The sequence below is a fragment of the Quercus suber genome, unplaced genomic scaffold (genome assembly GCF_002906115.3).
Source record: "Quercus suber isolate HL8 unplaced genomic scaffold, Cork oak 2.0 scaffold_628, whole genome shotgun sequence".
Taxonomy (NCBI): domain Eukaryota; kingdom Viridiplantae; phylum Streptophyta; class Magnoliopsida; order Fagales; family Fagaceae; genus Quercus; species Quercus suber.
The window spans coordinates 274,490-300,322 of record NW_027070070.1 but is presented as its reverse complement, the minus strand read 5'-3'; the positions used below and the strand labels follow the sequence as shown (position 1 = coordinate 300,322).

General features: G+C 32.8%; 3 protein-coding genes across 5 annotated transcripts; 2 read left to right on the top strand and 1 right to left on the bottom strand.

Moving 5' to 3' along the window:
• The first annotated feature begins 457 nt into the window (after window positions 1-457).
• Window positions 458-12,855, top strand: LOC112017745 (fimbrin-2). 2 transcript variants are annotated; one of them, XM_024050201.2, is made up of 14 exons: window positions 458-811; window positions 978-1,154; window positions 4,750-4,991; window positions 5,090-5,261; window positions 6,270-6,308; window positions 6,523-6,591; window positions 6,699-6,815; window positions 7,788-7,999; window positions 8,324-8,479; window positions 8,821-9,020; window positions 9,237-9,394; window positions 10,105-10,201; window positions 11,557-11,648; window positions 12,417-12,855. In XM_024050201.2, exons 1-14 carry the CDS (start codon window positions 725-727, stop codon window positions 12,600-12,602), a joined length of 2,004 nt encoding a protein of 667 aa, XP_023905969.2. In that variant the 5' UTR covers window positions 458-724; the 3' UTR covers window positions 12,603-12,855. The 2 variants fall into 2 exon arrangements, with proteins under 2 accessions (XP_023905969.2, XP_065621512.1); XM_065765440.1 differs by lacking the exons at window positions 458-811; window positions 978-1,154 and adding exons at window positions 3,410-3,775; window positions 3,941-4,117.
• Window positions 12,856-13,279: 424 nt separating this feature from the next.
• LOC112017741 (uncharacterized) lies at window positions 13,280-14,014 on the bottom strand. The gene has a single exon (XM_024050195.2). The coding sequence runs from the start codon at window positions 14,012-14,014 to the stop codon at window positions 13,280-13,282; it is 735 nt and encodes a 244-aa protein (XP_023905963.2).
• Window positions 14,015-20,841: 6,827 nt separating this feature from the next.
• LOC112017746 (tubulin alpha chain) lies at window positions 20,842-24,597 on the top strand. Of its 2 annotated transcripts, XM_065765439.1 has the most exons (5): window positions 20,842-21,298; window positions 22,747-22,981; window positions 23,065-23,435; window positions 23,729-24,189; window positions 24,272-24,597. In XM_065765439.1, the coding sequence occupies exons 1-5, from the start codon at window positions 21,206-21,208 to the stop codon at window positions 24,390-24,392; spliced, it is 1,281 nt and encodes a 426-aa protein (XP_065621511.1). In that variant the 5' UTR covers window positions 20,842-21,205; the 3' UTR covers window positions 24,393-24,597. The 2 variants fall into 2 exon arrangements, with proteins under 2 accessions (XP_065621511.1, XP_023905970.1); XM_024050202.2 differs by having other exon boundaries at window positions 20,850-21,298; window positions 23,729-24,597.
• The last annotated feature ends 1,236 nt before the right edge of the window (window positions 24,598-25,833 follow it).

Genomic DNA, 25,833 nt, shown 5'->3' with positions numbered 1-25,833 from the left:
TTGATTTTTTGAGCAGTCTCTAGGGATGAAATAAAAAATGTGTATTTTGTTTATTTTATTATAAAGACCTTTTAAGACGTTGGGTAGACATTACGGAATATTCTAAAAATTAGAATGTTAATTATGAAATTTAATAATTTAAGGTGTGCCCTATAGATAAATGAATAGTTGCAATTAACCCTTCTATTATCACTATTTAAGTCAATCCCTTTTAGGTAGAGTAAAAAGATTTTACATCATCATTCGCTCATGGACACAAACAATAATAATAATAGTACTTAAAAAGTTTATAATAAAAAAAGGGTAGTTGCTCAAGTGCAAATGATGGCAATTGGTGTGGCAAATCAGAGAGATTAGGGACAAATTAGTCCAAATGATGAAATTCAAAAATAAACTGACAGCATGGCCCCCATATTTCAAGTGTTTTAATAGATAGAAGAATCAACACAACACAACACAACACAACACAAACAGAGAGAGATGTGTTCTAGAGAGAGAGATAAAAAAGGGGGACATGGTTGCCATAATTTGAATTCACTCTCTCTCTCTAAAACACAGAAAAACCACTTTGGACTCTGACAGCTCTACACCGTCCCAACTGGTGTGCCTTCTTCTCTCACTTCCTTCGTACTACCCAACTCAACTACTTTAAAGTTTAAACCAAAAAAAAAACCAAACCAAAGAAGGATCGAGTTCTCATTCAAACCAAAAAAACAGAGAGAAAATGTCTGGTTATGTAGGCATTCTGGTTTCAGATCCATGGCTTCAGAACCAGTTCACTCAAGTTGAACTCCGCAGCTTAAAAACTCACGTACGTAAATGGGTCTTTTTCTTTTTTCATTATTATAATTTAAATCTGTGCATCTTCGTTAGATACATCATGGAAGTGCCAGTTGAGCTACGAGTTTCTCGGGGGGTTTTTTCTTCTTCTTCATGAATTTGTATGTGTTTGTTTTTTGTGTGTGGTGATGATGCAGTTTATGAGCATGAGGAGGGAGAGTGGAAGAGTGACACTGGGAGAGCTGGCGTCGAAGATGTCTCGTTTGAAAGTGGTTGGAGAGAATCTCACTGAAGAAGAGAGAGCTTCGTTTATCCATGATTTCTATCCTGATCATCATGACCACGACGATGTCGACTTCGAGCTTTTTCTTAGAGTCAGTGTCGTGTTATACTCCGAATTGTGTGGATTGGATTTGAGTCTTTAAACTAGTTTTTCTTTTCTTTTCTAAATATAGTACAGATGTGTTTAGCGTTTTTCATGCAGTTGTAACTAACTAAGTTAGTTACTAGTAACCTTGGAATCACAAATATTGAAGATCTTATATTTTTGTTTTATGATTTTTGAAATTTTTAGTACTTTTTTTTTTGTTTGTTTAAAAGAATCTTATGTTAAAGTTGATGAATTCTGTGTTTTGATTGTTAGAAAGCCTAAGATAATTTGAATCTTGTTAAGCTTTTTGATTTGTACTCTGTTTGGTTGCCAACAGAGTTTAGTTAAATTTTAAAAAATAAATAAAGGAAATCAAGATTTTACTTCCACTTTTTCTATTGTCTGATTCGTTTTTTCTATGGAACTTTTTTCAAAATTTTCAGGAATTAAAAAAAAAAAAAAAAAAAAAAAAAAAATTTTTTTTTTTGACAATGGACAGTACTTTGATGATCTAGAAAAATGAAATTTTACCCATTCTAGATGGAATAAATAAAGTTTTTAAACAACTCATTAATAATAATAATAATAATAATAATGATTATTAAGATTTTAAGAACCTTATCCCTTAACTGTAATTGAAGAAGGGCAGCTAATAATCAATGGCTAAAAATATCATCTGCGGTTGCCACTTGCCACTGTTCAGAGTTCAAATCGGTAGTTTAAATTGTTCATTCAAAAGTTTTAGGAAACGTCAAGACTCAAGACTCAAGAGTCGACCGTTTTGTTATCATCTCTACTTTTTAAAAGCAACCATACTTTCATTCACTGGGCCACAACAAGTTGGAGGATGGCCAAATCATCCTTCTTTTCTCCCAATTACCGAAACACCCTTTGAAATTTCACCTCTTTTTAATACATATTATATTTTGCTTCCAATTATTACTTCATTTTATTTAAGAACAACTTTAGCTGCTCATTCAACAAACTATATTTCTGGTAGCTTTATGTGTTAAAAAAATGGCTTTAAACAATTAGGCAGATTTTTTTTTGCTTAAACCAGCTTATTTGTTTAGAGATAGAGTCGGTTTGGTTGGGTGGAAGAGGGTGGTGAAAATAAAAGATGAAAAAAAATGAGAATTTTCCAAAATTTGGCATGGTGGAAATGAGAGAGGATGGAAAAGGGGCTGGGTGAAGTTTTCACCCAGAGTCCACCAAAAACCACCTTTCTAAACTGGGAGGAAAAATGTCGGAGAAAATGCATATTACACTTACTATTTTTCCCTTTTTAATTAAAATGTTTTCTACCATCCCTTGATCTAATAGGGTATAATAGTAAATTTATTTGAATTATTTTCTCTAATTTTCAGCCAACTCTACTCTACTCCCCTTCTCCTTAATCTAAGCAAGTCACCGCTTTCCAATTCTCTTACTTTTTCTTGCTAAACTCAGTTGATTTTTTGAGCAGTCTCTAGAGATGGAATAAAAAATGTGTATTTTGTTTATTTTATTATAAAGACCTTTTAAGACGTTGGGTAGACATTACGGAATATTCTAAAAATTAGAATGTTAATTATGAAATTTAATAATTTAAGGTGTGCCCTATAGATAAATGAATAGTTGCAATTAACCCTTCTATTCTTTTTAATTAAAATGTTTTCTACCATCCCTTGATCTAATAGGGTATAATAGTAAATTTATTTGAATTATTTTCTCTAATTTTCAGCCAACTCTACTCTACTCCCCTTCTCCTTAATCTAAGCAAGTCACCGCTTTCCAATTCTCTTACTTTTTCTTGCTAAACTCAGTTGATTTTTTGAGCAGTCTCTAGAGATGGAATAAAAAATGTGTATTTTGTTTATTTTATTATAAAGACCTTTTAAGACGTTGGGTAGACATTACGGAATATTCTAAAAATTAGAATGTTAATTATGAAATTTAATAATTTAAGGTGTGCCCTATAGATAAATGAATAGTTGCAATTAACCCTTCTATTATCACTATTTAAGTCAATCCCTTTTAGGTAGAGTGAAAAGATTTTACATCATCATTCGCTCATGGACACAAACAATAATAATAATAGTACTTAAAAAGTTTATAATAAAAAAAGGGTAGTTGCTCAAGTGCAAATGATGGCAATTGGTGTGGCAAATCAGAGAGATTAGGGACAAATTAGTCCAAATGATGAAATTCAAAAATAAACTGACAGCATGGCCCCCATCTTTCAAGTGTTTTAATAGATAGAAGAATCAATACAACACAACACAACACAAACAGAGAGAGATGTGTTCTAGAGAGAGAAAGATAAAAAAAGGGGGACATGGTTGCCATAATTTGAATTCACTCTCTCTCTCTCTCTCTCTCTAAAACACAGAAAAACCACTTTGGACTCTGACAGCTCTACACCGTCCCAACTGGTGTGCCTTCTTCTCTCACTTCCTTCGTACTACCCAACTCAACTACTTTAAAGTTTAAACAAAAAAAAAAAACCAAACCAAAGAAGGATCGAATTCTCATTCAAACCAAAAAAACAGAGAGAAAATGTCTGGTTATGTAGGCATTCTGGTTTCAGATCCATGGCTGCAGAACCAGTTCACTCAAGTTGAACTCCGCAGCTTAAAAACTCACGTACGTAAATGGGTCTTTTTCTTTTTTCATCATTATAGTTTAAATCTGTGCATCTTTGTTAGATACATCATGGAAGTGCCAGTTGAGCTACGAGTTTCTCGGGGGTTTTTTCTTCTTCTTCATGAATTTGTATGTGTTTGTTTTTTGTGTGTGGTGATGATGCAGTTTATGAGCATGAGGAGGGAGAGTGGGAGAGTGACACTGGGAGAGCTGGCGTCGAAGATGTCTCGTTTGAAAGTGGTTGGAGAGAATCTCACTGAAGAAGAGAGAGCTTCGTTCATCCATGATTTCTATCCTGATCATCATGACCACGACGATGTGGACTTCGAGCTTTTCCTTAGAGTCAGTGTCGTGTTATACTCCGAATTATGTGGATTGGATTTGAGTCTTTAAACTAGTTTTTCTTTTCTTTTCTAAATATAGTACAGATGTGATTAGCGTTTTTCATGCAATGGTAACTAACTAAGTTAGTTACTAGTAACCTTGGAATCACAAATATTGAAGATCTTATATTTTTGTTTTATGATTTTTGAAATTTTTAGTACTTTTTTTTGTTTGTTTAAAAGAATCTTATGTTAAAGTTGATGAATTCTGTGTTTTGATTGTTAGAAAGCCTAAGATAATTTGAATCTTGTTAAGCTTTTTGATTTGTACTCTGTTTGGTTGCCAACAGAGTTAAGTTAAATTTTAAAAAATAAATAAAGGAAATCAAGATTTTACTTCCACTTTTTCTATTGTCTGATTCGTTTTTTCTATGGAACTTTTTTCAAAATTTTCAGGAATTAAAAAAAAAAAAAAGGCAAAAGAATTTTTTTTTTTTTTTTTTTTTTGGTAGTTTAATAAGTTCTTCTTTGTTATTAGTCAGAGTGAGATTATTGGTTTTTGGGATTGAACTGTACTTTGATGGCTTTAAATTTGAAAATGAAGAATTTATGACTTACAAAAGCATAATGTAATTTCAAAATTGATGGCAGGTATATTTGAAACTCCAAGCCCATGCTAGTGCTAGAACTGGAAGTAATACTAAGAACTCATCTGCATTCCTCAAGGCTGCCACCACAACATTGCTTCACACAATTAGCCAATCCGAGAAGGCCTCTTACGTTGCGCACATCAATAATTACCTTGCAGAAGATCAGTTTTTAAAGCAATACCTTCCTATCGATCCTTCAACCAATGATCTCTTCGAGATTGCAAAAGATGGAGTTCTTCTCTGGTGATAACTTGTTGATTCTCTTGTTCTTTCATTAAGTTTTTACGATTAGTCCTTTTGAAATTCATATTCAGAAAAAGCATTATTTTTCTTTGATGCAGTAAGTTAATTAATGTGGCAGTTCCGGGAACTATTGATGACCGTGCTGTTAACACTAAGAGAGTGCTCAATCCATGGGAAAGGAATGAGAATCATACGCTCTGCCTCAACTCTGCTAAGGCCATTGGATGTACCGTTGTCAATATAGGGACTCAGGACTTTATTGAAGGAAGGGTATGCATACATGAAATGTGTTCTAATCCTTTACTATATCAACTGGTCATCTTAGTTGCCATGCTACAATATTTAAATTTGGAAACCTTTAGTTACCTTAAATTAAAAGTATGTCCTAGTGCTTAAAATAGTTAATATTGATTTGGTGCCAACATTGAAAGCTCATACTACATTTGATTTTCTTGTCTAGTGAGTCTTGTAATCCAGCACAGTCTTTGAACTTAGAGGCCTACAAGGGACAGGGTAAAGCTCATCCATTACAACTTAACCAAAGAGGGGAATTCAAGCCGCCTTTTTGTTCAAATGCAGGGCTATTTTGACCATAGTATACATTGCAAAGTTCTCTTACAAATCTGCTTTCTTGGTGCTATTCCAGTTCAAAGTGTTCCGGATTTTATATAGTCCTAATTGCAAGGCTTTTCAAGATATCTTATATTCCAGTCCTGTTTTAATCACTTAATCTTTGCATGTGAAATACATATGCAAGTCTATATTTTAGGCATTTCTCTCTATCCTTCTTTTAATCATTGGTTCCTTTCCTTGTCATCAGATTATGATTTGTTTCCTCCCTATATGAATGGGAGATGGGAACATTTGGATTTATGTGGATAAATGGTTTTGGTTGGATGACTAATTTAAAGAGTGCACAATATCTGTAGTCATACTATTAAATAGGTTTGTTTGGTAATTTTGAAACTATCCTAACTGGACTAACTGAAGACCTTGAGAAAATTCTACCCCATTTATCAGCTATTAATAAGAACCTACCCTCCTAATCCAGCAGTTTAAACCAGAAACCAATCCTATCTAAATAGGTTTATTAAATATTTTAAATTCTTTGCCAGCTTTTGCATCTTTTATTCTACGTATTCCTTCTGCTGGATGAATTATACAGAGTTTCAATCACTTATAATGTTTTTTTTTTTTTTAATAAAAAGAAAAAGGAATCCATAATCTTAAATACTCTGCTTATCAGTATGAATAATTTCCTCTTTGTATTGTTTTCAGCGTCATCTTGTGCTTGGAGTGATCTCTCAGATCATAAAGGTAAGAATCTCATGGTTATGCACTTAATTTTGGCTTTACAAATGATGAATTTCAAATTCGTAATGTTTTATGGACATAAAGTAAACTATGGGTATCTAGTGAAAGCCTTTAAGGTTATGCATCCATTGAATTGATAAAGCATGTTTAGTCTTTAGCATTCATACTAGTTGTGTTTAAGATAAAATTTGACTCTCCAATGGTTCTTCAATAATAGATACAATTACTAGCAGACCTCAACCTAAAGAAGACACCTCAGTTGGTGGAGTTGGTAGACGATAGTAAGGTAAATGTGTTCTTTCATTAGAAGAACTGGCTGTATTACAATTATTGAACAGGGCTTTACGTCAATAAATTCCTAATAGATTATCTTCTTATATTTAAAACCAACAGGATGTGGAAGAGTTGATGAGTCTACCACCAGAGAAGATCTTATTGAGGTGGATGAATTTTCAATTGAAGAAAGCTGGATACAAGAAGATTGTCACAAACTTCTCATCTGACATAAAGGTAGATGACTTAAAGCAGGAGTTTAAACATACTGTTTTTTATTTGATTCCCTTTTACAGCTAAGTAGTTATTTTAGTCATGTTTGTCAAGTATTAGTCTCTGATAAAATTTTGAATAATATTTCTTGTGAATGGCGTATATTTAGCTCAAATTTGAGAATTGAACTCTTTTAAGCATTTTTAAATATCTTCTATTACTGTAAATCAAATTAATAATATCTTGTCATTTGAACTGTAATTGAAGAAATCCTAGATTCCTATGAGAATGAAAATGTGGAAGTTATACAACTTTAAATTTTGAGACCATTTGTTGAAGGTATCTATTTATGTTGAATCATTATGGTCTCATGTAATAGATTACAAACTAAATAACATGAGTCATACAGAACATCATTTCATTCTTTCTTTCTTTTTGTATTTTAAAACAAACAGAATAGTAAGGTACTAGCTGTTGCTGTTTCTTCTTCTTCTTCTTCATACTTTTGTTGTTCTTGTTGTCTGTGACCTAACCCTGATTAGGAATTTTAAGTTTATAACTTTTAAATGGCAAGTAGAGTGGAGACAAGGTTTGAATTCATGAACACTTGCTTTGATACTATGATAAATTACTGATAGTCTCAAAAGCTTAAGCTATTAGAAAATAGTTAATTCAATCATTTAACCATAATTCTAATAAACCCTCCACCCCTTGTTTATGGGAGGAGAAAGAATTTGGTTCAAAGATCATTGCCACTAGCTGTTGCTGTTATTGTCAGATTAACTTTCAAATGTCGTGAATTCCCTATTAAATTATATGCTTCCATTTACTCATAAGAATTGAATTGGTAGATATTTTCCTTCCTTAACAGAAACCAACAAAAAGAAAACTAATGATTTGACTCTGTAATGCCACAATAAAATTTACACCTAAGGTTTTAGTATTCATTGTTGGTATATAACTGGTATTTGACAGTAAAAGATGCTTAACTTGCAGGATGGAGAAGCTTATGCCCACCTCTTAAATGTACTTGCACCAGAGCACAGTCATCAATCTACATTGGCAGCAAAAAATCCTTTGGAAAGAGCAAAGTTAGTTCTGGAACATGCAGATAGGATGGGCTGTAAGAGATACTTGACTGCAAAAGATATTGTGGAAGGTTCCCCAAATCTGAACCTTGCTTTTGTTGCACATATTTTTCAGCATAGGTGAGATGGACCCCTTCTTGAGCAATGCATTGCATTTTTAATGGTTAATTTTGGTAGTTCCAGCAGTATGAGCACTTTAAACCTTGTAGTGTAGAGCATTCAGCATATGGTTACTTCCAGAACATCTACCATGCATGCTTTAGTTGTGTGAATTCACTGGAGTAAACTTATCCATCCAAATGGGTAGTGAACATTACCACTTTATCATTTAGTATGATTCTTATTACTTCTTCCAGTTTTGTTTGTGATGATTTTGTGTTTCTTTTTTATCTTGTTTGTAAGGAATTGAGAGATGTGAAACTCATCATTAATATTTTCCTGTAGGAATGGGCTCTCGACCCAAACAAAACAAATATCTTTCCTTGAAACTTTGCCAGATGATGCCCTAGTGTCCAGAGAAGAGAGAGCATTTCGCCTTTGGATGAATAGTCTTGGAAATTTGACATATATCAACAATGTCTTTGAAGACCTTAGAAATGGGTAGAGTATATTTTCAAATTTTACTGTTGTAATCATAAATTCTTATCATTGTTCTTTATCCTAACCATTTGAATGCAAGTAAGCTAAACTTTGTTCAATGTATTCATGCTTCCTATCACGTACCCTAGTGTTTGCACATCAGTTTTCCTGATAAAATACCATTATATTTCCAAAATTCAACATTATGTCAAATCTTTGAAAATATTGTGAAGAAAAAGTTCAGAGAATTTTGATATTGAGAAACTTTTGTAATGGAAGGAAATAAAATTGATGTTTTTACAAATTTAAATGTAATTGCTATAGTATATCCTCTTTGAGTTGAAGTTAGCTGCACTTTGCAGGTGGGTACTTTTGGAGACCCTAGACAAGGTGTCGCCAGGGATTGTCAATTGGAAGATTGCAAATAAGCCTCCAATAAAGATGCCGTTTAGAAAAGTAGAGAACTGTAACCAGGTGGTGAAAATTGGGAAACAATTGAAGTTTTCCTTGGTTAATGTTGCTGGAAATGATATTGTGCAGGGAAATAAAAAGTTGATATTAGGTTTGCTCTCTGCCACATTCGCTAGCAGTAATCTAGATGTTGGTGTTAAAACTTCTTGACTTATTGTAATGAATTTTCTGTATCAGTCCCAGTTCCATTTGGTAGGACTTTTCAGGGTTAAAACAGACACCACCTTTTTTAGTAGTAGTATTATTTTTTATCTAATTTTAGGAGATTAATTGTCATCTGAATTAAATAATGTTAATTTCACTTCAGCTTATTTGTGGCAATTAATGCGATGCAACATCCTCCAACTTTTAAAGAACCTGAGATTTCATTCTCATGGGAAGGAAATCACAGATGTTGATATTCTAGAGTGGGCTAACACCAAAGTGAGCAACTCGGGAAGCCGGAGTCGCATGGATAGTTTTAAGGTAACAATCTGTGCAACTCTTTTCCTTACGTGCAATTGTTTGCTATATTAATTGCTAACTTTTTCCTTTTAAGTATTGATAAGTTCAGGGCTCATAAATGGTATGCTAATAGACATGATAAATTTTAATTTCTCTGAAGCTTCCTCTCATAAGAAGTTTGATAGCAATTACAGGTTTTATAATGTGAATTGTGATGATGTAAATATTCGTGGTCCCAACTTCCTGTGGATTGCTTGGAATATAGTGAGTGAAGGAAAGTAGTTTTTTCTTTTATTAACTCTAATATGGTAAGATAGTGTAGTCATGATTACAGTATTAACTGTTTTACTAATGAGATTTTTTTTTTTTTGGGAAAAAAAAAATGAAAAACTTTTCTATCAAATGTTGAAAAGGAGTTCCATCAGCCATAGATTCAACAACAATGTTCATGAAAGATATGCAAAAATGGTATTGGCTGATTTTGATGAGTAGAATTCCTGATCTATGTTCTGATTTTGTATCATTTTTAAATTTCTACTGACATGTGTTTGCCATCTTAGCCTGTACTTGATATCCTTTCCTATTATTATCCAGAAGATTGCTTTAAAATGAACTTTACATGTTATGATTGTTATGATTTAAGGTATCTTTTAGGATTGGACTGTGACTACTTTTTATTTTGTGAATGGCAGCAATCTAATTTGTTAATTGTTACTATTTCAATTTTTTAGGATAAACGCTTGTCAGATGGAATTTTTTTCCTTGAGCTGCTTAGCTCTGTGCAGCCACGAGCTGTAAATTGGAGTCTTGTTACAAAAGGCATAACAGGTAGTTGTGCCTTTCAATTTACATGATCAAAGTTTCTTTCATTAGACTTTTACTTGAACTGTGTGGTTATGTATAATTTTTTCTTTGTTACATGGAAATTTGATCTTTTCTGTTGAAGCATTGGAGTTTGCATTTAGGGGGGCTGATTATCTTGTCCACAATATTAATTATATGTACTGTTCACATGCATTATTCGTGCAGCTGTTCACAACCTGGGGACATTCAATTTCAGATTTTCCCATCTTTTTTACAATCCTAAATCAACTATCTAGTTATCTTAAATTATTGATATACAAGTTTTAAGGTGATTTAAGGTATATTAGCATACTATAGATCTGTTTGAGAATCACTTATTTTGCTAAAATTGAAATTTTTTTGCTGAAAGTACTGTAAATAAATGTAAAAGTTAGTTGAAATAGTACAGTGAAACTTATAAATAATATCAAAAACTACAGTAGGGTTCATAAATAGTAGCAAAAATAACAATAAGTTGAATAGTAAAATAATTTTCATTTTTCATTTCAATCCAAACGGAGGCTATGAGGATGAAGGCTTGCTGAATTGAGTCTCCATATACTGTTTTAAGATGAGGGTGTCTATGTTCACACCCACAGGCTCACACAGAAATGTTCTTAAAGAACAATGTGCATTATAATTGTTGCAGGTATAAATGAAATGAAGGCAATAGTATTCTGAATTTAATCAAACATTAATTATCATTATTTTAGGTTTTTCTTTAATAATATTTTTGCTGTCATAATCCATATTTCATATGTTACTTTTAGTGGGTACAAAAATTGGAGATATAATGCAAAAATTCTATTATTCAAGAATTCAAATACATTATTCAATCTGCTTCATACATTTTTATATATTATCAAAATTTGTGTGAATATGCGACAATTTATGGTTTATGGTGTTAAGCGTTCATTGCTTGATAGTTTGAGAGGCATGTCTTGCCATGATTGAAAGTGTCGTTCAGAACTAAGAGTTTGCCATTTGAATTCTTACTAATGAGTTTTTCTTCAATCTGCTTTTTGTCTCATTTTTGTTTATATAATATTTGAAAGCATACAGATGAGGATAATGGTTTGTGATGTTATATTGTTGTCCATATACTTGAGCTATAGGTTTTATTAAAAAACAAGAAATTGTTTTTATAATCAGACCACAGAGATTTCTCCTTTTGTTAGAGTGTTAATATATACCATGGTCTCATTACCTTCCTAATTATGCATCTCCAATATATACCTTATTACCTGCTTGGGATGATGCAAATTTGAACCTTTTTTTTTGGCTGAATGTCTTACATTTTTTACTAATCATTTCTTTCCAAACAATGGGCTTAAATGCAGATGAAGAGAAAAAGATGAATGCCACCTACATCATTAGTATTGCAAGGAAGCTTGGATGTTCGATATTTTTGCTTCCTGAAGACATAACTGAGGTACTTTTGGAATCATGTACATGAGTTTATTTTGTTCATGTACTTCTTATGCATGTATTGGACACGTCATTACAGCCTAATAGGCATCATCATCATCATCATATATATGTGTGTGAGTGTGTGTGATAGAAGTTCAGCAGGATATGCCTCAGATTGGATTTTTCTTTTCTGGACACTGGGGTTGGATATATTATGGAAATAGAACCACACCCTTGTGTTTTACCAAGCAATCAAATTGGGGCCTGCTGTTACATATGGTAGCTCAGTGTGCATTTGTATCTGCTTTATCAATGCCAGTTTCACACACACTTACTGTCACATAGAACACCAGACAGATATTTATCATCACACTCTTGACATTTGATATCTCACGAGAGGTGTTTTGTAGTGCTGACTGTCCACTCCTTGATCATTTGTGGGATGTTATCACAGTTACCTTCCCACTTGAAGGAAGTAACATTTGCTGTGGTTTAAACCAGAGTTATGTACTCCCCCATTCACTCACTCCATTGAGGGGTTGGCAGGCTTTTTTAAGTATAAAAACTGTGAAAACACCAAGCAGTCATAAAGTCTTTGATGTGCAACTTGGTTTTTCTTTCTCTCATTTTATCCTATTTGTGTGATTTAACTTAATGCTAACAACCCTTAACTCAATTGACACCTCCTGGTCTTCCCAACAGCAAGGTCCAGGATTCAATCCCCTCGCCCTCCCTCGACTTAAGTAAATATTTAATGATAATAATAACATTATGGTGGAACTTTTTTCAGGTAAATCAAAAGATGATCCTTACATTAACGGCAAGTATTATGTATTGGTTCTTAAAACAACCGGTCGAAGAAAGGCCATCTGGAACTTCAGATAGTGAAAGTGGAAGCCAATCAGAGACGATCTCAAATTCCACAATAGATGATTCTGCTTCGGAATCATCAATAGAGGAGAATGGGAATATGTAAATATGTGATGACTGAAAAAACTTTTTGCTGAAGTTTTGAATTACTTCCCCCTCCATTATCTTTTTGTTACATTTGATTGAAAAGATTAGTGAATGACAATGTAATAGTATGAGCGCTTTAGAGTGTATTTAGATGCATTTTGCTGTTTGTTTATTTATTGGAAGTGCTGTAGAAAAGAAGGGGATTTTTTTTGGGTGTGGGAGCCGCTTAGAAAGCCCAAAAATCTTACTATTTGGGCGGCTTGCTAACTACATATTGCAAAACTAGCTCCTGATGTGAATAGTTTTTTATTTTTTATTTTTATTTTTTTAATTAAATAAATGCTGATATGTATGACGGTATTAACGGTTGATACTTTTGGTAGATGGGTGTGTTCAGAGGCTCTTCTATTATTTTTTGGAAAAAAATTAATAATTTACATCTATTATAATTTGGGATTACAAAACAGAAAATACATTTATAGCAATACAAATGATGAAATCTATTATAATTTGGGATTACAAAACAGAAAATACATTTATAGCAATACAAATGATGAAATATCACAAATGATGAAATCTCATAAGAGGACACAAAACCTGCAATGTCTCTGAACTCCATACATACTCATTGCATTACATGCATAACTACTAGAATCCTAAACTATCCTTTCATGGTAACTAATTAAAAGACCGCCACTACCTATAGGAACATCTCAACAACTTGGATCCAATCTCAAAGGCAAGGAAAGCTTCAACAGTAGCATACATAATTAGATCCTTTGAAAGTAGAGGATCCCCATACGCATCATCTTCATCGCTCCACCACGTCGTCTTCTTTGGCTTTACAAAATGCATGTGTTCACCCAATACCAGTTTGGCTAAATCTACTAATTTGGACCCACTGACATTGTTTCCCTTCAAACTCTTTTCCGCTTCAGCCAATTTTCGAAGCTCCACTGGATTCTTTATGATCACACCCGTCTCTCTTTCAAGCTTCTCTGCCACCTCTTTGATCCCAACACCAACCACAGTGGTGTATTTATCATAAAGAAAGCCCTTCAGAACTTTGTGCTTGGTACTGGTCATGAAACTGCGCCTGGAATAATTAACATCATCAAGATTATAAAGAATGCAGTGACTCCCAACGCATAGCTGCAACAATTGAAACGGATCATCTTTCGCCTTCCCTGTGTAGTTGTAAAGACCTCCTCCATAGCGGTGGCTGGTATCAGCACACAGGCCAACAACAAGATTCTTTTTCTTGCCATATATTTCTCGTATCTCGCCTATACAGAAACTGAGATGTTCCTCATCGTGAACAACCCATGTGGTGTTTATCATGAATTCTTCACCAATGTTAACTACGTATGTGTGCCAGATTTTCTTGTCCATCTTAACGCTAATCTCCATGGGTGCTTTCTTCTTGGCCATGGTGCTGCTAGCTAGACCCTTTGTGTTTTTGTGCTTTTGTATTGCTTCGTTTACACACAAGAGATTGATCGACCTACTAATAACAAGACGCTATTTTTCTTTATGATGGGTTTCAGGTTTGTACGTGCTAATATATATAGAAAGAGAAGTCGGTTCAGAGATAAGTCGGTTTACAATGTCTTTGTCGAGTTGGACTGGGTTTTTTTTATTTTGGGTTGTCTATTACTACTAGGATTGTGAATCCTATCGTAAGTCTTTGAGCTTCTCTTTTGTGCTACATCATAGTTGAACTAACCCCTTAAAATCTCTATGCTTTTCATATGGGTATGCCTTTAATTTGTCGGCTAATTTGAATTGGATTAGAAAAATAAAAATAAAATATGTGTGTATAGAGACGTCTGAACCGCTATCATTGGCAGGAAGAAGAGTTCTAATTTAACCTGTAACAAACACCATACAGGAAAGATTCAATTGCCTCTTGCGAGACTCTGGAGCATTTTAGATGAAATAATCATGGACATTTGTATGGAACAGGGGCGACTGGATGCATTTAGGAGCTTTAGGCAAAAATTGACTTGAGACTTTTCATATATTTAAATATGACTTTTTTTATTAAAAAAATTAATATTACTTGAATTTTATTATCTTATTTTAGATGCAAAATTATTAATTAACCATGTAAAATCTTTTTTTCTTTAGAAAATTTATAGACACAAAAGATTGACAACTTTTCACAGTTGTTGATGTGATAGATTGGTAATGGTAAGTAAAAATATGATGTTAGTGGTTAATTTAGATGTAAAAGTTTGTTAGCTTAATTGTTGTGAAAAATGTTGTAAAATTCTTTGTGTATTGCTTTTTGTTGTTGTTGTTGTTGTTGTTGTGAAAAGTGCTATATTCACAATATTTTCACAACAAATCCTAAATATTAAGTTGTTATTGGTTTGTATTTAAATCTACCACTGAAATTACTTTTTTTCCCACTAATAATAGCAAGTAATAACCTGCCACTTATGATTTATTGTGAAATATGTTGTGGACGTAGCATTTTTCTCTCTCTTTTCTTGTTTTTTATTTGATAAAAAAATTTATTTTATTTATTGGCTAATATTTTTGGGCTTAATGAATAAGTTTATAATATAAAAAATTACTTTATTGGCCAAAATTTGAGGGTCTTTTTCTACTTGGGGGCCTTAGGCGATCGCCTCACTTGCTTTCATAATAGAGCCTGCTCTAGTATGGAATGGCAGGAACAGAGCATGCATTGAGAAGACTAACCCAAATTTGGTAGCCTCCTCTCTCTAATGCAATTGCCTTGGACTCTCCTGTTTTTTATGCAACTTTGAAACTTAACGCTTGAATATACTAGTCACTGACCCATGCAATGCATCAGAAATCTATTAAGTATGAATTATTATTTAATATTTGTTTATTTATAACAATCATCATTTCATGATAGTTTAACATGAAAACTAAATATTGTAATTTATTTTTGAATGAATGTTGCATATTAAGATTCCAATCTCATATATTCGATATGAAGCATTCAATTACTAAATGGAAAATAAATTACATAAATCTCTATCATTAAAAATCTTGTACATGTAGTAGCCTCAATTGATGGCTATTACATAAATCTCTATCTTTTTAGGGATCATTTTTTTTTTTTTTGGAGAGGGTGGTAGCCAAAAATTTTATCCCAAAAAAAAAAAAAAAAAGAGGTAGCCAGCAAAACAAAAAGAAAGGAAAAAAAAAAAAAAAATTCAAAGCTCTAGAGGTAAAGAAGCATATAGCCATTCCATATCCATAAGAAGCATAAGAAGAATAGCTTTCCTTCAAGTCCATTTATGTCCTCATTAATTAGTCTATATGTTATGCCGTGTATAGCCAGTCAATCCTCATTCCTTCGTTATTTAAAGAAATCTGGTTGGTTCAATTTTTGTGAAGGTTCATTTTTTTTGCTCTTTATTTTATTTTATTTTATTTTTTACTATTGAATAAATCTCTTCACACCCTAAGGTATTTTTCTGATGAAAAAAAGCATCAACCTCGAATTATAATGAATAGAAAGTTTTCCTTTAGAAAAAAAAAATAATAATAAAAGACCATTTTAGCACACACAACATAAGAAGGCTAGTTTTAAAATAAAATACTACTTGACACAAAATATAAAATAGGCATTATTTTTATTTTTGGCTATCAATCTAAAATGGAAAGTCTCTTGATAATGGAAAGGCTGCAGTGCATGTCTGTAGCCTTCCTCTTACCATTGCCCATTGCAGATTTGGACATTCCCACAACAAATGCATCACTGTTTCAGTGTATTCATTTCTATGCCCCAACTTATTGGGTGAACTTATTTTGCTCGCACAATCACATCCATCTCAATTAAATCTCCCTCACCACCATAATTTTGGGGAAAACAAAACATAACAGGGTAAATTAGATATAACGTTACATGAGGGGGGAAAGGTAAGATATAGCACGAGAGAAATAAATATTTAAATTAATAAGTTTATTTAAACATACATACCTGATAAACTCTTTCATATATGCACACCTTAAGTAAATCCATTCTCACAAATCATATATAGCCTATTGGAAGGATCTTTACGATACAATTTTTTTGAGATAATATAGACAGAAGACGCAAGGGATAGGAAAAGAAGAAGTGGAAAGACATGATTTAAATATGAAATTAGGGGATTGAATTAGTAATTTCATATGACTATATATACCTTATGATGAGAACATTTCTTGACTCGAGGGGCTGTTGTTGGTTTAGTTTGCATTGATTTGGTTAATAAAAAATGTAATCTCCCTTCTGTAATTCAAATTAAAAATGAACAGTCATAATCGAAATCTCAAAATAAATATATTAAAAATAGACCTAAGAAACAGAGTGACCTACTCAAACTAGTTGCCTTGGTTTTTTGTTTTAATTTAATTTTTTGAACCACAAAATTGTAACAGAATAGAAGTGGAGAAACGAATATGCACCAACTACTTCAGTTTGAGATTAATACAAAAATTAATACATACACATGGAAGAAGAAAGAGTACCTCGACAAGTCCAAATTTGAATCCTCACACTCTCTACAGCCATGGACGCTCTCTTCTACTATTTCTCAAACGAAGCTACACTGACTTGGCACGTTAGCCAACGATGATGTTGAGCAACAAACGTTGATTGACTACTCAAGGAATCTCCAGCATATTGAACTACTTATTTACTATTATTGATTGATTGTAAGGGGAAATTTTTTTTAACATTATAAGAGCATTCCCATCCGCTAGCTTTTGTAGAATTTTCCTATATTTACAGCACCAAAAGCTCAATCTATTTTACATAATCACTTTTATCTAATGTTCATTCTATTAAAATAATATAAAATTACTCCAAAACCACATTTGACAATCAACAATAAAAAACAACTTACAGGAATATGATAGTTAAGTTCACCCAGCAGTCCAGCTACACATGGGAACCAAAAAAAATAAATAAATAAAGCATTTAAAGGTACTAAAAACAACAAATATGCACCTTATTAAAGAGCATTATCAAGCACACACCTTGAAAATGGGACGTCCGAATTTTACAAATCTCCAAGTAATATATAATAGCAAGCTCTAGGAGTTATAGTTAAACCTAAATCCCAACATGGTCCTCAATTCTCAGAAATAGACTTATATATAGTATAGTCTCATAAACCTTATTTTAGGATTACTTTTACTTAATAGTTGTAAAGGTGTACATGGTGTACTTGTAGGTTCCAGTTAGTTCATTTGGTAAAGTTTTTGATAGTTGAGTAATAAATTTGGGGTTCAATCCTCGCCTACACCAAAAATTGATTGGTGTCTTGGTCTGATAATAAAAAGCTATTATTAGAAGCGGATACCATAAATTGAATCTCTCTAAAAAAAAAGGTGTTCATTGTGCACTTCTACATGACTACATGGCTAGGTAGCTCATGACTAGGTCCCGATCTGCAAAAGGACAGAATTTCAGAAAGGATTCTAATCTACTTTCCAACATATCCTTATAAGCCAAGAAACACACCTTATACATGTAGGGGATATGAGAAAAACATATAGATCAATTTTGAGATCTAAGAGAGTGTTTTTCTCCATCCCAACTTGTTTTGAGAGAGAGAGAGAGAGCCCAAAGCAAAATCCTTGCACTCTCTCTTCTCCATTTCTCTCACAAATGATGTACCTAAGAGAGATTTGTTTTCTTCACCTCAATCACCAAGGGCTTGTTTGGTTAGAAAATTCAAACAATGTTTTTTAATATTTAAACACTAAAAATTGTGGCTCACAAAAAAAAAAAAAATGTTTGGTAGGAGAGTTTAATAAAGAGGGTTTGAGTCACAGTTTTCAATTTAGAGTGTTTAAACATTGTATTTTGACCTTATGAGGAGTCTTTAGTTTTCAAGTAACATTTTGAATGACATTATTGTAATTATTTTGAAAATTGTGGACTCATATGATGTTGACAACACATAAAATACACATTTTGTTCTTTAAAACACATACTCATGCCAAATACTCAATTGTATTTTTAATTTTTGAAAATATATTATTAGAAATATGGTACCAAACACATTATTTTTGCAATATAACATTTTAAACATGTGTTTTTACAATATTTTTTAATTCACAGTTTTCATAAAAATTTGAAAACTAATACCTAAACTCTTTTACTAAAGTGAACCCAAATGTTGTGAGCCTATTGAAAGGCTAAAAATCATCTGGAGCCAAACCACAAATCAAATAAAACTGGGTGGCTTACCATTGTGCAATAGAAGTAGTAAATTCCATAAATATCCAAAGTTCAAATCATGCCTTTGCCAATTATTGAATTATAAGGAAAAAAAAAAAAAACCTTGGAATAACTACTGAATCTCATGATAGTACCCAAATATTTGGAACCTTGTAAAATGTAGCGACGATGAAGCACTGGATTTTATTCATTTAAAATGAGTATATTGTGGTGTTTTCTATATAGTATATAGACCTTGAGCCATTATTATTATTTTTAAAAATTAATAAGTCGATCCACTTCTTCTGCTGCTAAAACTCGGAACATTAGGATTATCTTCGTAAGAACTAACTTCAACAAGTAAACATTTTGGAACAAACAAATCACGTGCGAAAAAGAAAAAGGAAAAAAGAAAAGAAAAAAAAAAGGGAGAATATGCTAGTACTTCTATATTGCTGATGTCAATATGTGCTTCCTTATGTTAAAGAAACACCCGGATTTCGCTTTGTGAAAGAAAATCATACTGTAAATTACTAAAGGAGGATTCGTTATCATGAACAATGTGAAACACATTTAACTTTAAACTATATGATGGGGAAAAAAAAATCTTGTCATGCATAAAGTGTAAGATACCATTAAGAATTTTATTGCTAATAATGTGGAATGATAAGTCTTATGATTACCATCTCAAAAGACAAGCAAAAGAATAGACATTGGTTTGTCTACAAAATTTTGGGGTTATTAGCGAAGTATTGAGTAGTAAAAGCTTGGAGAAACTCTACTAAAACTCGTGGGAACGGTGCAAATGATTAGATCAATCACTCACTTCCTCATTCATTAAAACTAGCTTTTAACCCATGCGATGCACGTGACCTTTATTTATATTAATTTTATAAATGAAAATGTTTATTTTCAAATTATTGAATGTGAATTTTGAAAATTTAATTGTTGGATTGCATATTCTTATTATATATTTTATATTAACAAAATTCCAAAAAGACTAAAAATTAATAGTTATGCCATTAATCAAATGTTTAAATTTCAAGCGTTTGGGGTTTAAAATTATGCATAAAAATAATTTTATTGATTGAATAATAAATAATATCTGATTTAAATGAAATTTGACATATGTATTAAAAACATAAAGAACATTTAATCTAACAGTTAAATTTTTAAATTTTCCATCCAATAAAAAAATGTAAAAGGTTGGGGTATGCATCTTAGGAAAATATAATAATAATTTTTTTCTAAAACCTAAATTTTGACAATGACAAGGAGAGAGAGAGAGAGAGAGAGAGAGAGAGAGAGAGAGAGAGAGAGAGAGAGAGAGAGAGAGAGAGAGTTGTGTGAAGTGTGCGGAGGAAAAGTCCTAAGATTCATCTATTTATAAATACTAAAAACTATTCAAGAAAATTACTATTATTTTTTATTATTATTTATTGTATAGAGAATTGTATTATTATTATTATTTTTGTGTCGGCCTCTTTTAATTCATGATTACATTTGATAATAAATAATTTTTTTATAAAAAAATATAATTTGTAATATCAAAATAAAAAGTTTGTAAATTGATTAGTTCAAGAAATAAGATTATTTATCACCCGCACTCTTAGTGTGGTTGTCACTCCCTAAATACAAAGTACTTGTGAGATGAGAGAGGGCAAGAGAAGGAATTCCAGCTACTATAGTAGCAATTTGTCGTTATTCTAACCATACTTCAAAAAAAATAAAAAATTTATTTGGATCCAAATCCAATGTAACTTCATCAAAAAAAAGAAAAAAGAAAAAAAAATCAATGTAACAGCCATCATGCAATAGTAAATTAAATCCAATCATTGGATCATATTGAAAGTTAAAAAAAAAAAAAAAAACTCTTTTAATCAATTGTTGGATCATCAAATTTTTTAACCTTTCAAATCTATTTTATTTTTTAAAATATTTTTAACTTTTACCTAACACCAACACAGTAATTATATGTTGCAGATCCAATCCAAATTATTTAACCCGAAAAAGAAAAAAGAAAAAAGAAAAAAAAAACTCACCGCAGAACAGACGGTGAGGTAAAAGTAAAACGGCAAAAACCAAAAGGCCGGCTTAACGCGAAAAAGCAGGGCAACCCTTCATTGGCCCTTACCCATCGGCGGCAACATCTGAGTAATTCAAAAATGTAAAAAAAAAACACTGTCCAATCAAACATGGCCAACTCATATATATACATTTTTTCGGTTCCCTTTTTGTTTTGTGAGTTGCCCATATATATAGGACACCCAAAAAAAAGGCTGAACCAAACCATCTCTTTTGTTTTCAGCACCTTTCCTTAACAGGCCTGCGTCTTGATAAACGCTTTGCCTGCATTTTGCATTTGCATTACCTTACTTTACTTTACCATTTACACACACACAGTTTATTTATTTATTTTTGAAGCGAAAATGAGAGAGTGCATATCAATCCACATTGGTCAAGCCGGTATTCAAGTCGGCAATGCCTGCTGGGAACTCTATTGCCTTGAACATGGCATCCAGGTCACTCCTCTTTCTCTTTCTTTCATACCCTTTTTTTGTTTTTTAATGTTTATGTGCACACGCACTAATGAGTCTTGAATCCACGACCTCATTAATCGAGTACATTTGCAAATGTCATGTCATTTAACCAATTTACTATCATAACCTCCACTTTTTGGTTGCAAATGTTTAGATCTATGTGTTTTGTCATCTGATCTGATCTAACATTTTTATCATTGTACTAAGAAGTTTAAAGTAAAGCGTTACTTGAATTCACGACATCATTTGACTTTTGAAATGTCATGTTTTCATGTCATTTAACCAATTTACAGCTTTACCCTCTACTGTTTATATATATATATATATTTTTTTTTTTTGGTTGCAAATGTTTAGATCTATGTGTTTTGGCATCTGATCTGATCTGGCATTTATATCTTTGTTCTGAGATTTTTTCCATTTGGATCTGATCTGACCCAGCAAAATAATAGTAATAACATATTGATTGTTTTTGTTCAGACAAATGAAGTCTTTGAAATTGGTTGCAATTTGTTTCATTTGAAATCTTGTACATTTGTTGTCTGTGTTGATTATGTGACTGCTTAATTGATTGTCACCTTTGATTTTTGCAAAATGCGTTTACTAGATCGGGTTGGATTTGGAGCTTTTGTAATTTCTTTTGCTAAATTATCTCTGAATTTTTCACTCGATTTGGGCAATGTTTTTACACTTTCCATAATAACCTTAACTTGTGTTCTATTTGCCACATTAATCAAATTCTTTAAAATGTAAATGTATAGAAGATTCAATGATGAAAATTGACTTGATATTGAAAGTAGAGGGACTAAATTGGCATGCATAATAGTCGAGGGACTAAATTGACACAATTTATTGTTGATGGTCCAAATTGAACTTTATTCTATAGTTGGAGGAACAAATTTGTAATTAAATTAAAAAAAAGAAGAAGAAGATATTTACTTGAAATATATTGCTCAATGAACTTTTTCACCTTTGTAAGTATAGAATTTGGAAGTTTGCATTTAGTTAGGTTAGTGACAGATGAAATGTCTTATACAGGACTGTCGTTTCTTAGATTTTTCTGAAAATTCTGTGGACTCTTTCTTGTATATGTATATGCACTTGTTTGTATTATGGTTGTTTAATGTCTAAATTTTGTGTTTGTCTGTCATATGTATGTACTAATTTCTATATTTTGTATTTTTACCTTGTCTTAGTTTAACTATTATTTTAGCAGTCTGTAGTTCTTCGTGGTAGTTTACAGTTATTGAATGGAAATATGTATTTGGAATGTTAGGCTATGTATTAATGTATATGCATGATGACTCAATGTAGACCATAAAATTATTGGTGGTTTTTGTATAAAACCATGAAAAAATTTGCTGGCTGAACATTGTTTTTTTAGTGTTTAATGGTTCTTGTTCAAGCTTTTGATATGGTTGATATTTGTGCAGCCTGATGGCCAAATGACAAATGACAAGACTATTGGTGGAGGTGATGATGCCTTCAACACCTTTTTCAGTGAAACTGGTTCTGGGAAGCATGTCCCTCGTGCTGTCTTTGTTGATCTTGAGCCCACTGTCATTGATGAAGTGAGGACTGGAAATTACCGCCAGCTCTTCCACCCGGAACAGCTTATCAGTGGCAAGGAAGATGCTGCTAATAACTTTGCCCGTGGCCACTATACTAGTAAGCATTTCACACTTGTAATGTTTTTTGTTTTTTTGTGCCATTTTAATTACAGTATCTGAAACAAAACTTTCCTGTTCCAGTTGGTAAGGAGATTGTTGATCTGTGCCTGGACCGTATCAGAAAGCTTGCTGACAACTGCACTGGCCTCCAAGGATTTTTGGTTTTTAATGCTGTTGGTGGAGGCACTGGTTCTGGGCTTGGCTCCCTTCTCTTAGAGCGTTTGTCTGTTGATTATGGGAAGAAATCAAAGCTGGGTTTCACAGTTTACCCTTCTCCACAGGTCTCCACGTCTGTTGTTGAGCCCTACAACAGTGTCCTCTCCACCCACTCCCTCCTGGAACACACTGATGTGGCTATACTTTTGGACAATGAGGCCATCTATGATATTTGCAGGCGCTCCCTTGACATTGAGCGACCCACCTATACCAACCTCAATCGACTTGTCTCCCAGGTGAATAGTTGCAGGGTCTTATGTTAGAATCATCATCACAAATATTTGGTCTTTGTCAAATGTGTTGCCTCTGGTCAGAAGCAATTGGGAAATTAATGTCATGTGTTTCATTGGAGGAAAGATTTTATCAAGGATAACAATATTTGCTGTCAATTAACTCATCATGCTTAGATGATTTTAAGAATTGTTTACTTGATATGTTTTAATAGATGTATGTTTATATATTTTGAATATATTGTTGCTTGTATCCCTGTGATATATTTCTTATGTAATTTGTTTTTCTCGAAATTCAGGTGATTTCATCCTTGACGGCCTCTCTTAGATTTGATGGTGCACTAAATGTGGATGTGACTGAATTCCAAACCAACTTGGTTCCCTACCCCAGGATCCACTTTATGCTTTCCTCTTATGCACCAGTCATCTCTGCTGAGAAAGCATATCATGAACAACTTTCAGTAGCTGAAATTACCAATAGTGCTTTTGAGCCTTCTTCTATGATGGCAAAATGTGATCCTCGTCATGGAAAGTACATGGCATGCTGCTTGATGTACCGTGGTGATGTTGTTCCTAAGGATGTCAATGCTGCCGTTGCTACAATCAAGACCAAGCGCACCATTCAGTTTGTTGACTGGTGCCCCACTGGATTCAAGTGTGGTATCAACTACCAGCCTCCCACTGTTGTTCCAGGAGGAGACCTTGCCAAGGTGCAGAGAGCTGTTTGCATGATCTCAAACTCTACCAGTGTGGCTGAGGTGTTCTCCCGCATTGACCACAAGTTTGATCTCATGTATGCCAAGCGTGCCTTTGTGCATTGGTATGTTGGTGAGGGAATGGAGGAAGGAGAATTCTCTGAAGCTCGTGAGGACCTTGCTGCCTTGGAGAAGGATTATGAGGAGGTTGGTGCTGAGGCAGATGAGGGTGAGGATGATGAAGGTGATGAGTACTAAGAAGATTTAAGTTTGTGCCGAGTAGTTATAATGTTCGTTCAAAGTAGTTAAATGTTCTTTGTGATTTAGCTAGTATGAAGTTATCTTTTTCCTTGGCCTGTGCCTTTTAATGTTTGTGAGCAATAAACTCAGTTGTTCCTATGTTATACCCAGTTTGTGTGAGGCTACTATACATGAAAATATGGTTTATTCTTAATTTTTGTAGCTTTTATTTCCTCCTTTTCTTTTTCTTATTTTGATTCTGAGTTCGATTCTTCTTTCTTCGGTGCTTTTTTAAATTAAATGGCTACTATTTTATGCCATGTTTTGAAAGCACTGCTCCTTCTTCAGGAGATATAGTGATTATGGAGATTGCATTCACTTGGCTTATTTCTATCTCAATTTAAGCAAATAAGCAAATAAGTTACAGAAAACTAATATGTTTGTTCTAATGTGATGGAAGCATGCACTGCAGCAATGGACTTTGGTGGCAAACCTCTGCAATTGAATGTACAATTTTACATACCACACCAGATTTTCATATACCACACCAGATTTCCATTATCCTCTGGTTGTGGTACTAGACTGCCCAAATTTTCACTTTGCTCTGATATTTGTGTGGTATGTCACATAATTGCAGTACTTGTCTCAATTAGGTGCTTATTTAGACTCGGGTTATCATATGTAATAAAGACCTTGTGTCCTTCAACATAATGGGAAGTAACCTATGCAGATGCAACTAGTTTGAAAGATTAATGGTTAGGTTTCAAGGCTTATCATTCAAAAGTTCTTAGTCGGTGAGAGAAAATGTAGGGACTAAAAAGATTTTTCAGTACATGGTTATCCAAAGCTCTTATTCATGTTCCATTCTTCAGGTTTCAAACCAGCCAGTAGCTTTTATTTTCATTGCGTATATGTGCTATATTATGAAGTGCAAGTTCTATAAGTAAAAGTCACATGATTCAGGGAATGGAAAATTATAAATAACTAGTCGCTAACCCGTGTGATGCACGGGAAAGTTATTGTGTATGAAAATTTAAACAATTCTTTGTTTCTTCCTCTTTGATTGTACATTGAATTCTAGTCTCAAAAATTCCTACTTTTGATACGAAATATTAATTTACTAAATCAAAAATATCAATGAAACTTAAATTACAATTAACAAAAACACAATCCATAAACTTAAATTAAATCCAAACACAAACAAACGAACAAAACAGAAGTCTCATATTTACAATGACAATTCAAATATATTATGAATTGAATTTTTATAGAATAACACTAATCTTTTAATTAAGGAATTTAATTTTTGTTATTGAGTGTAAAGCTTGATTGGTATTGGTTACTAAACAATTAATATTGAAAAGGGTGCTCGTTCAGCTATCACGAAAATATCCTCTTCCTTGATAATGAATATAAGATAACCAAAAAATTAAATAAAAACTTATTCTTCACCATGACACCAAACCCCC